The sequence below is a fragment of the Phascolarctos cinereus genome, unplaced genomic scaffold (genome assembly GCF_003287225.1).
Source record: "Phascolarctos cinereus isolate Bilbo 61053 unplaced genomic scaffold, phaCin_HiC Scaffold_726;HRSCAF=1367, whole genome shotgun sequence".
Classification (NCBI taxonomy): Eukaryota; Metazoa; Chordata; class Mammalia; order Diprotodontia; family Phascolarctidae; genus Phascolarctos; species Phascolarctos cinereus.
Genome location: NW_027556098.1, coordinates 382,573,233 through 382,588,482, shown reverse-complemented (window position 1 = coordinate 382,588,482; position 15,250 = coordinate 382,573,233). Strand labels below are relative to the sequence as shown.

The following is a 15,250-nucleotide window of genomic DNA, read 5'->3' as shown; positions in this document are numbered from 1 at the left end:
CAGCAGAATATCTGAGAATAGCTGGATACCATCCCCCTCCACGGCTCATAGAACGTCAGCTCTAAAATGGGTTTTAGAACATACAATGTCAGAGATGGGACAGCCTTTAAAAGATAGAATGTCAGAACTTGGAAGGACCATGAGACCTAGAATATCAGAGCTAGGAGAGGCCTTAGAACATAGAATGTCAGAGCTGGGAAGGACCTTAGAGTGTAGAATATTAGAGGTAGGAGAACCCTTAGAACACAGAATGTCAGGGCTGGGAAGGACCTTAGAACACAGAATGTCAGAAGTGGGAGGGCCCTTAGAATATAGAATGTCAGAGCTGAGGGAGGCCTTAGAACACAAAATATCAAACTAGGTGGAGAATCAGAACATAAAATGTCAGAGTTCCAATAGGCCTCAGAAACTATCTGCCATCACCTGCCCACTTAAGAACAGCACCTGCAGCTCAGAAAGGTTGTCTGAGACTCCCAAGGTTGTGCAGTGAGGAGCAGAAACAGGACCAGACCCAGGTCTCCTTCCTCCGAGGTCAGTACTAGCTCCACGATTCCTTGCCTCCAAGCACGCTTCAGATCTGCAAATCCATCCGAGGTAATGGCAACGTCTTTGTCCTCCGTGCCCACCTCTCCTTCCTCACCACCTCCTTCCATCACAAACACACACATGCTGTAGACACGTCTTCTCCCTCCAACGCCTTTCTTCCTCCCTGTATAGAAACTCACATGTCTTGCTTATGGTTTTAATTAATCGTCTCTGGTCTCGCTCTGTCTAAATTAAATTGGCCATGCCCAGGAGGCTACCAAACTATATTGTTTCTCCAGTTCCCTTTCCCTGTCCTGGGTCTGCTTAATGGAATCCCATCTCAGGAGAAGCAGACTCCAGGTACTAATGAATAGTGGGAAATCAGGCCTGCCTGGTCCCTTCTTCTGTACCCCAGGCCCCAAGACTTTTGTAAGATAGTATGTCTTTACTGGCCCTCTTTTATCGACACAGGAGTGGGGAACCTGCAGCCTCAAGGCCACATGTCTAGGAACTTGGATTCGGCCTTTTGAGTGAGTCCAAGTTTTACAGAGCAAATCCTTTTATTAAAGAGATTTGTTCTGCGAAGTTTGGATTCCAAGGGCCTCCCATTAGGACCTCGAGGACCACATGTGGCCACGAGGCTGCAGGTTCCCCTCCCCTTGAGAGTGTCTGAGGAGGCCATGGGTTCTCATGGGCATCTTAGCTCCAAACGCAGAATGTGAGGAACAGGAGAAGGAGAAGAGAGGAGGACATTGTGCCCAGGCAGAAGTACTTGGTACCACTGCAGTGATGCTTCATGGGCAAGAATGTGATCTGGTGAGGCTAAAATCAGACAGTGTGGTCCAGTGGAAGGGGCTCCTCCTGGCTTTGCCAATGATTTACTGTGTGTTGTTCAGCAAATGACTTTCCCTCTCTAGATTTCAGCATCCTAATCTGTCAAATGAGAGATGAGCTGTATTCTTTCTGAGGTTCTTTTGAATTTTAACATTCTGCATTCTAATCATGGTTCCCGATAGTTAATCAATCAACAAGCATTCATTAAGCACTTGTTGTATGCAAGGCTATGCCAGAGATACAAGTCCTTGCCCTCAAGAAGCTTCTATTCGAGTAAGGGACAAAGGTGGGAGGACATATAAATCAGAGCATACAAAATAAATATAGGATGGATGGAAGGTAGCTTTAAAAGGAAAGTCTGACATGGGCAGCTGGGAGCACCAGGCAAGGCCTCCTCCATGAGGTAGATCTTGAGCCAAGTCCTAAAGGCTCTGACATTGTGTGTTCTAAGGTCCCTCCCAGCTCTGACATTGTGTGTTCTAAGGTCCCTCCCAGCTCTGACATTCTGTGTTCTAAGGCCCTCCCAGCTCTGACATTCTGTGTTCTAAGGCCCTCTCAGCTCTGACATTATATATTCTAAGGCCTTTAAGCACACATGTCCAATGATACTTTGGACCCAGGTGAGTCCCCTCCCCACATCCTGCAGCTCAGCCCATCTGAGGCTTCCACTTACTGAAAAGCTGACCCTTCTTTCCCCTATGCATCCTTACGGGGCCTGGCTCACAAACAGCTGATCCCAATGACAGGCAGAGAGCAGATCAAACCCAGGGGACCATTGCCTGGGTGATAAGACTAGCTTGGGGAGTAAAGCCGTGGGAAGCCTGGGAGGCTGGCATAGGTGTCCCCAGACCTGACTGGAGCATAGGCAGGTGCAGACTTTTCTCCCACCAAGAGCAGTGGCCACCCGTCTCAGCTCTCAGTGGTGGGGTCTAGCTGACAGAGCCCATGGCTGGGCCACCTCTCCTCAAACCCTGCTCTCCTACCTTACTTCCATTCATCTCCTGAGACAGCCCCAGGCCACAGGCAGAGTGTCCCCTCTCTAGGAAGTGGGCTTCAGGCACATAGCCCCAAGAGTTAGACCCCACCAGGATTCTTGGTACCATAGGATTTGAAGTTGGACAGGAAGAAACCTGGGAAATCACATGGTCTAAGTCTCTCCTTTTACATATCTGAGGTCAGCCAAGATTCAAACCCAGGTCCTCTGCCCTCAAAGGGTTCCTTCCATGGTGCCTCATGGGGGCAGTGGGGGTGGGAAGCCTAGTAAAGTGGGAACTGAAGAAGCTGGCTTGGGGCTGGGAGTGAGGAGCCTGTCAGCACCTTCTTCTGTGCATCCACTCTTCCAAGCTGTAGGCACCAAGCTGAAATGCTCATCTTGAACATATTGCTCTCTCATCCCTACTGTGCACCCTAAACACCAAATACCGGCCCCTGCAGGGGGTGGGGGGGGAGGGGCTGGGACCTGGTGGTGTGTTACTGTGGCAATGGTGGGGGAAAGGGCTGGGGCCAGGGAACAGTTCCATCTGTCCGGGTAGCTCCTCTCCACATCTTCTCCAACCAGGCAGTTTCCACTGCCAGGAGCTAATTGGCAGGTGATCGCCATGTCATCACTCACAGGCACCATGGGGGGCTGAGGAGAGGCCCCAGACAGCACTTGACCCTGGGCAGGCCCCTGATTCCTCCCCCAAACTCATTCATGCTGACATCCAGGCCTAGGTGGGCAGGGGGCTCAAGGAGGGGTCTAGGAGAGATGTGATTAGCAGAGAGTGGTAAGAAATATCTGAATTGTCCCCTCAGCTTGGGGACTTTGTGGAGCTGAGAATGAGGTATGCCCTTCATCACCCCTTACCTGGATTAGTGAGATAGCCAGCTCACCAATTCCCCCCTAAATCTAGGCCCCCTGGTCCTTCCCCCATGCTATCCCACACACTGACAAGTCAAAATCAGTCTTCCTAACTCATAGTTCTGATACCACCTTATTTAACCTGGCATTCAATGCCTTTTGCAATTTGTCCCCAACTTAAGAGTGGAATGCAAAGATCAGCCTTCATAAAATCTGAATTCTAGTCTGAGCTCTGAATTAGTTCTGTGATCGTGGGCGAGCTGCCTTAATTTCCTCATCTGAAAAATTAGAGGGCCCGAAGGGATGATCTTTAAGCTCCCAGCTCCAGATTCAATGTCCATTCATTTATTCTTTTGTTCATTCGTCATTTCCATAGGCATTTGTTAAGCACTTACCATGCACTGTGCTAAGCGAAGCATTGGGCACATACAGAGACACAAAAGACAGTCAATGAGCTTACAGTCTAGTGAGGGAGACAACATGCAAACAAAGATACGCAAAGCAGTGGGACAACAATCAGGGCTGTGCTGGTAAATGTTTAACAACCAGATTTTCAGAAAGTGTGTAGGACGTATTTTGTCATTTAATGGTGCATTTTAACATCTTCTCCATAGCTTTCCTAAGATTAATGGGGATGGGGAACTACATGTAGCCTTCTAGGTCCTTGGGTGTGGCCTTTTGTCCAGTCCAAGTTTCACAGAACAAATCCTTTTATTAAGGGGATTTGTTCTGTAAAGTTTGGATTCCATCAAAGGGCCGCACTTGAGGACCTAGAGGGCCACACGTGGCCTTTCAGGCCACAGGTTTCCCACCCCTGAGCCTGACAGTCAACAAAACACAAAAGCAAGCCCTGATGTATAGCCCTTGCTGATTTCTGAGGTGCAAATGCTCACACTGAAAACTTGGCAATCAGCTCTCAGTACCAGCTGAGACACCCCTGGAACAATTATTAAAACGAAACTGTGCCTATTCTCCCGGAGCTTACTTTCTATTGTAGGGAAATGAAATTAACATAATTGGTAAATATTTCCAGCTCTGAAAGTCTAGGTTCTGAGCCCCGTCCCCATTCTGACACTTTATGCTCTAAAGTCCCTTCCAGCTCTGACATCCTCAGTTCTAGGCTCTGGCATTCCATATTCTAAGGCTCCTCCCAGCTCTTAATGGTCCATGACCCTAGGCAGGAAGGCCAGCCGAGAGCTCAGAGGTTAGTGATAAACAGCTGAAGGACAGTGAGGCAGGTTTGTGGGAGGAGCAGATTCCGGCTCTCTTTCTCTCCCTGCCCTGGCCCAGGTACAACAGACGAGTTCAGTGTCTTGCCCCTTACTCTGTTCTGCTCTCTTTTTCCGCAGTTGCCCCCAAAGGCCCGAAAATCATGATGACGCCCGCCAGAGCCCGAGTGGGAGATACCGTGAGGATCCTGGTCCACGGCTTTCAGGTCAGGAGCCCTTCTCGGGGTTCCGAGGCAGCCAGGGCAGGGGGAGGAATTGCCAATCAGCACCCCATCCGCTAAAGGGGACAGTGGGATCACTCCGCCAGGGTCCTCCCCAGCCCTCGCCTTGGTCTCTAGCAATAGACGCCAGCTTGGCATGTGTGCGGTAGCCTATCCCCTCTCCTCCGCTCCACAGAACGAAGTCTTCCCTGAGCCCCTGTTCACGTGGACCCGCGTGGGGAGCCGTCTCCTGGATGGCAGCACAGAACACGACGGGAAGGAGCTGGTGCTGGAGAGAGTGCCCGCCGAGCTCAACGGCTCCATGTACCGATGCACAGCCCAGAATCCCCTGGGCTCCACCGACACCCACACCCGCCTCATCGTATTTGGTAGGGAACCCAGCCCACGCCAAGGGGGCTGGAGGGGGCTGGAGGGGAATGGAGGGGGATGGAGGAGGGAGAGCCCTGGCATTCGTGCCTAGAAGAACCGGCTCTTTCTGTGCAGGAAGGAGCCCATCTGAGCCGCAGGGATCGAAGTGGCCGACTCTGGGATGGACGTCTATTAGCTAATCACAATACTATTAATAATAGCGAGAGTTTATATAGCGCTTTAAGTTCTGCAAAGTACTTTACACGTGTTGTCTCATTTGATTCTCACAATACCCCTGGGTTCTCCCAGTATTCCCCATTTTGCAGAGGAGGAAAGTGAGACAGGTGGCAGTTAAGTGACTTTTCCAAGGTCATGTCACTGGTGTCTAAGGCAAAATTTGAACTGGAGTCTTCCTGACTCCAAGACTGCTTACCTGCTTTGTACACTGTAGAAAGAGCCCTGGGTTTGGAATCTGATGACTCATATTTTAATCCTGGCTGTGTGACTTATTAGCTGTGTAACCTTGGACTTATAAGGTCAACCTTGTAAGTTATAGAATATAACTTTAATTTATCCTCTCTAGGCCTCAGTTTCCCCATTTGTAAAAGGAGAGGTTGGACTACACAAATTCTAAAGTCACTTCCAGTTCTATATCTATGATCTATAGGGTTTCTTCCAGATCCAAAGCTTAATCTGAAAAAAAAAAAATAGACCACTAAGTAGGGATTGAAGAGGGGCACTCTGGATCAGAAGCCCAGCTGGAGCTCAGGAAATAGGAGGTATAAGGAGAAGATCATTATATTTGGAAGCAGAAGATTTGTGTTCAAATCCTGTCTCTGCTACTTACACTCAGCATGACCTTGGATAAGTAATTTCCTCTCTCTCTCAACTGTGAAATATTGAACTAGATCATCTCTTCTCACTCTAAATCCTATGAAGGCCTTGAGAGGTGTCCCTTTGCCCAGGGATTGAAAGACTGCTGTGGCTGTATCTGTACCCCCACCCAATTCTAGTAAGGTGGTCATCAGGGCACCATCCAGCTCTTCTGCTCCATGGGTGTCATGGATTTGGAGCTGGAAAGGACCAAGCCCAAAGAAATAACCTGGACATACTACATGAGAAAATCAGATTAGACACACAAAAAAAGAACACTCCAACAATGAGGGGGAGTGAATGCCAGAGCAGAGGGAGGTTGTGAAATCATTCTTGGTGTTCTCTTAGGAGAACCCAGTCCACGATGGGGCTGATGTCCATGGGGCTCCTCCCAGTGATTAATCCTCTGTGTGTCTCAGTCTTCTCATATGTAAAATGGGGATAGAAACAACACCCACCTCCCAAGAGAGTTAGCATGATAAAGTAACATTTATAAAGTGCTTTGCAACTTTAAAGAGATAGTAAAATGTTAGCTATTACTGTTATTTTTGTTGTTGTTATTATTGTTATTACAGAAATTTAGTGAAAATAATAATCTTTCATTTGTACAGAGCTTTGAAGTTGGATAATTTGGAGGCAGTGTTGTAGGAAGGATACAAACATTTACATAGCACCTACTGTGTGCCAGGCACTGTGCTAAGTGCCTCACAAATATCTCTTTCAATCCCCTGGGAGAATGAACTCTGGGTGTCCACCTCAGATCTCCCAGAAGAAAGTGTGATGACAGATTCATCGATTTAGCACCAGAAGAGACCTTCAAGATCATGTAGTCCAACCTCCCTAATTTCAGATGAGGAAACTGAGGCCCAAGAAGTATGAGGTGGTACCTGTCCAAGGTGGGATGTCCACAAAGCCAGGCCTTAGTACATTTTACAACACAGCCTTGGAATCTCTGCCTCCAAAAGCCTCAAGGTCGGTCCTTCAGGCCTCATCCCGTGCCACAGGGACTGGCTCTCACTCGACCCCTCTGGGACTTTGCTCAGGCCCTTAACATTCTTCTCCTATTTTGTCTCCTACAGAAAACCCAAATATCCCCAGAGGAACAGAGGACTCCAATGGTAAGTTTCCCTCTAGGCCTTCTAACTGGAAACAGCTGGATATCCTGGATGGGCGAGGGACCTTGGAAGGAGGTTACCATATCTGCTCCCCTGGCACCCACAACCCAGCCCCATTTCTCAGATGGCAGATTTTTCTCTACTTAGCCCTATTTCAAACTAAAGCCTGGTCCTTTAGGAAGTTATAATAGTCAAGACATGAAATTGGCAGGGAAATGCCCCCTTATGCTCAAAGTCCTCAGTCAGCAGATATAGATATCCTAAGGTATCACAATGACCTGGGAGTCAGGAAGACCTGAGTTCAAATCCTGCCTCAGACATGTATTAGCTGTATAGCCCTGGGAAAGTCTTTTAATTTCTGTTTGCCTCCGTTTCCTCATCTGTAAAATAAGGGAAGAGTGATAAAAGCACCTACCTCCCAAGGCTGTTATGAGTATCCAATCTTAAAGCACTATAGAAATGTTCTAGCTACTAGTCTGTTGTTATTATCATTCTAGCTATTGTTATGGCCAGGCTTGTCCCCTGACATCACCTTTGTCATTGATCAAGTTAAGGGCAGCATGTTGCAATGGGAAGAGCCCTCAACTGGAAGTAAGAGACTTGGGTTCAAATGCTGCCCCTACAGATGAGAAAATGGATCCAGAGAGAGGTGGAGCCCAGCATATTAGAGCTGATCAAGGCCTCAAACCCAGGTCTCCTGCCTCTCCACCCAGGGGTCTTTCCATAAGACAACACTGTTTACATCGTTTTCTAAGCATTTATAGATTGACTAACCCTCCCTGGAAGGAAACAAATCCACAATTAAGAAGGCCTTAAAAATGCCGAGAAGGCAGTACCACGGCCCAGAGGGAAGTCTCAGGTGAGATCAGTGTCTAAGGCAAAGGACGTCAGCATGGAACAGTGGCTCATTTCTAGAGTTAGAGGGCCCCTTATGATGCCCAGTACCCATGTGACCTTCGGCACATCATTTAAAGGGTCACAGCTCTACAGCTAGGATACTATGTTTGGAGGTAGAAGAGAACTCAGCAGCCAGGTGGTCCAAGTCATGTCTGAAGGGGAGTCCCGTCTACGATTCACTGGATCATCAGTCATCCATCCAGCTTCAGCTAGAAGTCCTCCTGGAAGGGGAGCCCACTACCCAGCCAAAGCAGCCCATGCAACTCTGGGTCGCCCCTGATTCTTACAGCCTCCCATGACCAGTCCAATCACGCTCACTGTCAGACACTTTGGCATTGAGTCCACTTGAATGCCCCTCCCTCCCAGGATCTCCCTGTTCCCGTGAGGAGATGACTAGAGGCTCAGAAGCATGCCATTCAAACGCAGCATCTGCCTGGGTTATTTTATCCCTCATCCCACATGCTAGGGGAGCTTGGTGAGGAGAGCATTAGGACCCAGCATGGACCCAGTCTCTCTGGCTAGACACGCTGGCTGGGTACACCTGCTACTTTGTGTCCTAAATCATTGTGCACTCAGGGGTAAACCCACCCTTCTGGAGATCTGCACCCAAACAGTCTCCCAGACTGCTAGAGATTCGCACCTGGATGCATCCACAAACACACACAATGAATCAGACTCTCAGCTCCTACATGCATCTTTCTCTGTGCATTCTTCCCCTCTGTGATTCACACCACTAGTCACTCTGACCACAAGACTCAAACAACCCCATCCATGCTCAGATCTTCACCCACATTGTATCTGGCACCCTCAGGCCAGCCACAGAACCCCAGATTCAAGAGTACATCTTTTAAAGCCAGGGGCTAATCAAAAGCTCTGACCGGCTAGCTACTGGATTAGATTAGAACCTCTCTTTAGAGATTATCATAGACAATGTAGGAGCTGGAAAGGATCTTAGAACACAGAATGTTAGAACAGAATGTCAGAGCTTGAAGGGCCCTTAGGACATAGAATATCAGAACTGGGAGGGACCTTAAAATTTAGAATGCAAGAATGTAGAATGACAGGCCTAGAAGGGAAATTAGAATATAGAATGTCAGAGCTGGGAGGACCCTTAGAACAGAGAATGTCAGAGCTGGGAAGGCCCTTAGAACACAGAACCTCACAGCTGGGGAGTATATTAGAACATAGGATGTCAGGACTGGAAGGGGCCTTAAAATATAGAATGTCAGAAGGGGCAGCTAGGTGGCGCAGTGGATAGAGCACCAGCCCTGAAGTCAGGAGGACCTGAGTTCAAATCCAGCCTCAGACCAAACACTTGACAGTAGCTGTGTGACCCTGGGCAAGTCACTTAACCCCAATTGCCCCCCCAAAAAAAATAGAGAATGTCAGAGCTGGGAGGGCCCTTAGAGCACAGAGTGTGGAGCTGGGAGGGCCCTTAGAGCACAGAGTGTCAGAGCTGGGAGGGCCCTTAGAGCACAGAGTGTCAGAGCTGGGAGGGCCCTTAGAGCACAGAGTGTCAGAGCTGGGAGGGCCCTTAGAGCACAGAGGGTCAGAGCTGGGAGGGCCCTTAGAGCACAGAGGGTCAGAGTTGGGGGGGACCTCAGAATAGTGAATTCCAGAACACAGAACGTCAGAGGTGGGAGGGACCTTAGAATACAGAGGATCAGAACTTGGGAGGATCTTAAAAAGTTAAAGCATAGAATTTTAGAAAAGTAATCATTTAGTACAATTTCCCATCCCTCTTTGACAAGTGACAAGACTGAGGCCCAAAGAAGGGAAATTACCTATTTCCCCTCCGCTTATTGGTATCCAAGCCAAATAAATGACTTATTTTCACACTGTTTATTAGTATCAAAGCCAGGACTCAACTCTTGGTCTCCTACCTCCTGCCCAGGCTCTTTCCACTCCATCTCAGCTGCCTCACACAGCTACCAACTTACAGAAACAACCGTCATCCCAATAACACACCTTCAACCGGAGGCCTTTGCCCCCAAATACTGCCAGGCTCACCCTGAGGTTGCTGGACCTGGCACATCCATCTGGCTGCTTCTGCAGGCCCCTCTTTGGCCCCAGTGGGTCTTAAACCCGGAGAGAAAGGCCAACACATCCCCAGACACACACAGAGAAGGAGCCTGGGAGCATCAAGTTAGAGCCAGGAGGGAGCTTGGAAACCGTCTCATCCACCGTCTCCATTTTGGAGGAGAAAATGGAGCGACTTTCCCAGGCTCACCTGGCTGGGCTGAAAGCAGCAAAACCTGAGGCTAAACACAGACCTTCTGTCTCCCAACCCATCACTCTTTTGCACATCCCAAATAGAAGAAATCTCTGAAAGAGAGTCTGGAAGAAGAAGCATCCCAAGAGAAGGGCCAGAGAGACAAAGAATAACAACACTAGCTAGCATTTACATAGCTCATAAAGGTTTGCAGAATGCTTTACATTTATTAACTCCATTGAGCCTCGTAACAACCCTGGAAGGTAGGCGGTATTATTGTCCCCATTTTATAGATGGGAAAACTGAGGCTGAAAGCGCTTAAGGGACTCACACACTCAGAGAGTATCTGACTGGGGATTCTAATTCAGGTCTTCCTGCCACCAAGCACATATCTCTCCATCCACTAATGCCATTGCTTATACATACGCATATGTATTCATACAGAGACTCAGGTAGAGACAGGTTCTACTACTAAGCACCTGTGTGACCTTGGGTAGGTTAGATGTGTAGAATCAAAACAGGTGAAGAGGGAGAGGGAGAGCCTTGTGAGGAGCAAAGACCCAGAGAGGGGAGATCACAGGGCATTTGGGGGAGAGGACGAGCTGCCTAGTTTGGCCACAAAACACTGAAACATGTAGCTAAATTAAGATAAATCTGGAAAAGTAGTTTGGGGGTCACCTAGGTGGTGTAGTGAATAAATCATCAGCCCTGGAGTCAGGAGGACCTGAGTTCAAATCCAGTCTCAGATACTTACTAGCTGTGTGACCCTGGGCAAGTCACTTAACCCATATGAGAGAGAGAGAGAGAGAGAGAGAGAGAGAGAGACAGAGAGAGAGAGAGAGAGAGAGAGAGAGAGAGAGAGAAGGAAAGAAAGAAAGAAAGAAAGAAAGAAAGAAAGAAAGAAAGAAAGAAAGAAAGAAAGAAAGAAAGAAAGAAAGAAAGAAAGAAAGAAAGAAAGTTAGTTTGGAACCAGACTGTAGTGTGGGCCTTGAACACCAAGAAAAAGGATTTTCACTTTCCTCAGTAAGCTATAGGGAGCTACAGAAGACTGTGGGACAGACAAGGTTTGGGACGTGTCCTCTGCATCAGCTAGGTTTGTATGCAGCCGGTGGCTGTGCACCTTCTCAGCCTCCTGTCCTGGTTCCTCTTATCTCCAATTCTAGTGAAATGAGGTGTTTGGAGAGTGTAGATGAAAGGTGCTCTCTAGAGGGGAATCTTTTTTTCTTTTTACAGCCTGAGTGCAACAGCAAATCAAACAGCCTCGAATGCCATCCCTAATTAAATTTTAATCAAATGTCTTTAATTCCTTCTAGGTTGTTTCACACAGTGAATGAGGTGACTCCTGATAGCTTTTTATATACAGACCTGCCCCAATTATCCACACTGAAGGAGGGGAGGAGAAACTAGACAGTTCAGAAAAACACACTGTCCCAACTCTATTTGTTTGACTGGAAATTAAATGAAATTAAATCATGTCAAGCAGTGGTATGTGATGGAAAGTGTACTAGATTTAAAATCATAGGATCCTCAATCTATAGTCAAAGGGACTCCAGAGGCCATCTAGTCCCAATCCCTCATTTAACAGATGAGGAAACTGAGGCCCAGAGATGTTACCCAAGGTCACACAGTTTGTAAGCATTGGAGATGGGATTTGAACAGATCCTCTGACTTCAGAGACACTGCTCTTTCCAATGGAGACAAGCAGAGTCAAAGGGAATGAAACAGAGAGGGATGAGGGAAAGGGAGGAAAGAGAGGGAGGAGGAGAGGGGGGATAGAGAGTGAGGGAGGGGGAAGCTAGATGGTGCAGTGGATAGAGCACCGGCCCTGGATTCAGGAGAATGTGAGTTCAAATCCTGCCTCAGACACATAAAACTTACTAGCTATGTGACCCTGAGCAGGTCACAACCCCATTGCCTAGCCAAGAAAAAAAAAGAGTGAGGGAGGAAGGGAGAGAGGAGAGAGGAAAGGGGGAGAAAAAGAGAAGAGAGGAGAGGAGAAGGGAGGGAGGAGAGAGAGGGAGGGAGGAAAGGAAAAAGAGAGGAGAGTGGGAGGGGAAAGACAAAGAGGGAGAGAGGGTGGGAATGAGAAAGAGGGAGAGAGGAAGGAAAAGGGGAAGGAGAGAGAGAGAGAGAGACAGAGAGAGAGAGAGAGAGAGAGAGAGAGAGAGAGAGAAGGGAAAGAGGGAGAGGGTGAGATGAGAGGAAGGAGGAAAGAGAGGGAGAAGGGAAGAATGGGGGAGAGAAAGAAACGGAGGGGGGAGGAAGATGGAGAGAAGGAAGGGAAAGGAGAGAGGTGGGGGAGAGAGAGGAAGGGAAGAGGAAAGAGTCAGAGAACCTCAGTTTAAATCTTAGCTCTTCCACTTTCTGCCTAGTGATCTTGGGGAAGTCACTCTCCAATCAGGACCTTGGAGAGGGTTGGACTTGATGACCTCTTAGATCCCTCCAAGCTCTAAGCTGATGACTTGACTGGTGAATGGAATGCCAGCCACTTCCCTGCATCTGGTGCAGCAGGAGACACAAAATGTCCATCTAGGCTGATCCCAAACATTAACTCTCGCCTCCCTGTGTTTCCGCAGGTTCGGCTCCAAGCCCCATGGGGGCCAGGCTGACTTGGGTGTTCGCCCTCACAGTGATCCTTGAGTTGACGTGAAGGCCCGGGACCCCCGTCCTCTCGGTGGCTCCATCTGCCATCCACATCTCCGTCCATCGGTCGGGTTTCATTTCTTTTCTAAAACTATTTCCAAGTCTTGTTCTCAGTCTCTTTCTGTCTGTGTCTTGGCTTCCTCGGTCAGTTTAATTAAAAGAAACGAAACCATTTTCCCCTATTGGTCAGCGGTTTGGCATGTTCTTTTCATCCATGGGTTCATTTCTGGAGGACTGGATGTGGCTTCGGGACTACAGCAGGCACTGTGGGCGGAGGGCCCTGAGCAGGGATGGACAGAAAGAACAGACCGGGCCCTTGCCCTCAGGGAAAACTCCCGTTTTAACTGCCTTCTATGAAAGGCAGCTGGCATAGTAACTAGGAGTTATTTCTGTTAGAATCTGAGGGCCTGGCTTTGAATCCTGACTCTGCTGCTTAAAGGTTTATGGAACGCTTGCCCATAACACACACCTGTGAGGCTGATACCTGTAAGTATTTTTAAACCCATTTCACAGATGAGGAAATTGAGGTTCAAAGCTGCAGCTAATTGGCATGTTGAATAGAACAGTGGACTTGAAGTGCTAAGTTTGAATTCTGCTTCAGACATTTGCCAGCTGTGTGTATACTTAAACCTCTCTCAGCCTCAGTTTTCTCACCTGTACAATGGGGATATTAATAGCACCTACCTCATAGGCTTGTTGTGATTATATGTGTAAAGCATTTGGCAAATGTAAAGTGCCATATAAATGCTAGTTATTGTTGTTGTTATTATTATTACCTAAACACAGATAAATTAAGCACCAGAGAAAGGATCTGAACCCCATATTCATTCTACCACAGCTCTGCCACCTTATTGCCAGTCTGATACTGGACAAGTCCCTTCCACTCTCTGTACCTCAGCTGCCTCTTCTGTAAAACAAAGGGATTGGATTAGATGAACTCTGCGGTCCCTTTCAGTACTAAAGTTTATAATCCTAAACCCATATTTTCTCAGAGCTTTCCACATTCTGGACTCCATGAAGGCAAAGATCACATTAGATGTGCACTAATATATTCACTTCCCTGATTCAAATCTCTACCACCTCTCACTTAGAGACCCTCATTGGTCTCCCTGCCTCAAGACCCTCCCACGCTAGCCCACTCCCCACTCAACTGTCAAACAATCGGACAGTGTCACCCCCACTGTTTCTACAGTTCTAATGGCTCTGTAGCAGCTCCAGAGTCAAATGTGACCCCCTCTGTTTGACACCCAAAGCCCCTTCCTGCCTTTCTGGTCTTCTTACACCTTACACCTATCTGCACACTCTACAATCCAGCTACACTCACCTTCTTGCTTTTCCTCACCCAAGACCCTTCGTCTCCCACCTCCAGCCCTTTATATTGGTTATCTGCTACCACTAGACTATTCTTCCTTCCTCCCCTTGGGATCCTGACTCCCCTGGCTTCCTTCAAGATGCAGCTCCAATCCCACCTTCTCTAGGCTGCCCCCACAATGCTAGTGCCTTCCCCTCCCAGAATACCTCCCATATTCTTTGTATGTATCTTTACATACCTAGCTATTGAGGTGATATCTCCCCTAGTTGACTGTGAGCTCCTCAGGGGCAGGGACAGTTAGTTGTTTTTGCCTTTCTTTGTATCCTCGGCACTTAGCACGGTGCCTGGCACACAGTAAGTGCTTAATAAATACTCATTGACTGACTAAATGCCTAAATGGACCAACCATGAAAAGTCCATACAGAAGGAAAGAAGTAACAGAATGATTTCAGTCAGGGGAAGCCCTCTTTTAAAAGAGAGGGAAAACAGGAGTTATCTTCCAAAAGGGAGGAGGAAAGAAGACATTCGAGGTGGGTGACCCAGCACAAACCAAGGCATGGAGGCTAGAGTGAAGATTTTGTACAAGGAACTCTATATGGAGAGCAGCCTGACTCTGATTGGGAGACCAAGTTGGGGAGGAGAGGAACATGAGGTTGGTGGGGCCAAAAAAAATCAAAGGAATGATAAACAGCTCTCACTTTTGCAATTTAAGGTTTGCAAAAGCACTTTCTTCAACAAGCCCACAGGTAAGTAGTGTAAGCATTATGATCCCCATTTTACAGATGAGGAAACTGAGGCTCAGAGAGGTCATGGAGACTCAGTGGGACCTTAAAGACCACCTAGCCCAAACACTTCATTTTGCATACGAGAAAATTAAAACTGTCCAGCCATTTGGGGAAGCAGTTTGGAATTAGGCTAAAAGGGTAACTGAACTAGAGATACACTTTAATCCAGAGATCCCATGTTGGGCATATACCCCAAAGAAGTCAAAGATAGAAAGAAAGTAAGGCCCCCATGTATGCCACAATATTTAAAGAAACGGTTTTTATAGTAGCCAAGAACTGGAAACAAAGTAGATGCCCCTCAATTAGGGAACAAGATGTAGTCCATGAGTTCCATGAAATACCATCACACTGTAAAAACCACTATGAAGAATTCAGAGAAACATGGAAAGTTGAGGAAGAACTAGAAATAGTATACA

General features: G+C 47.7%; 1 protein-coding gene across 1 annotated transcript in view; it reads left to right on the top strand.

Moving 5' to 3' along the window:
- Positions 1-12,919, top strand: part of IGSF21 (immunoglobin superfamily member 21) — a 402,137-nt gene extending 389,218 nt beyond the window's left edge. Inside the window, exons 7-10 of the mRNA XM_020973236.2 lie at positions 4,549-4,634; positions 4,825-5,017; positions 6,950-6,988; positions 12,671-12,919. Of these exons, the coding sequence (XP_020828895.1) occupies positions 4,549-4,634; positions 4,825-5,017; positions 6,950-6,988; positions 12,671-12,744 (392 nt within the window). The 3' untranslated portion in view covers positions 12,745-12,919. The remainder of the gene's footprint in view (positions 1-4,548; positions 4,635-4,824; positions 5,018-6,949; positions 6,989-12,670) is intronic.
- The last annotated feature ends 2,331 nt before the right edge of the window (positions 12,920-15,250 follow it).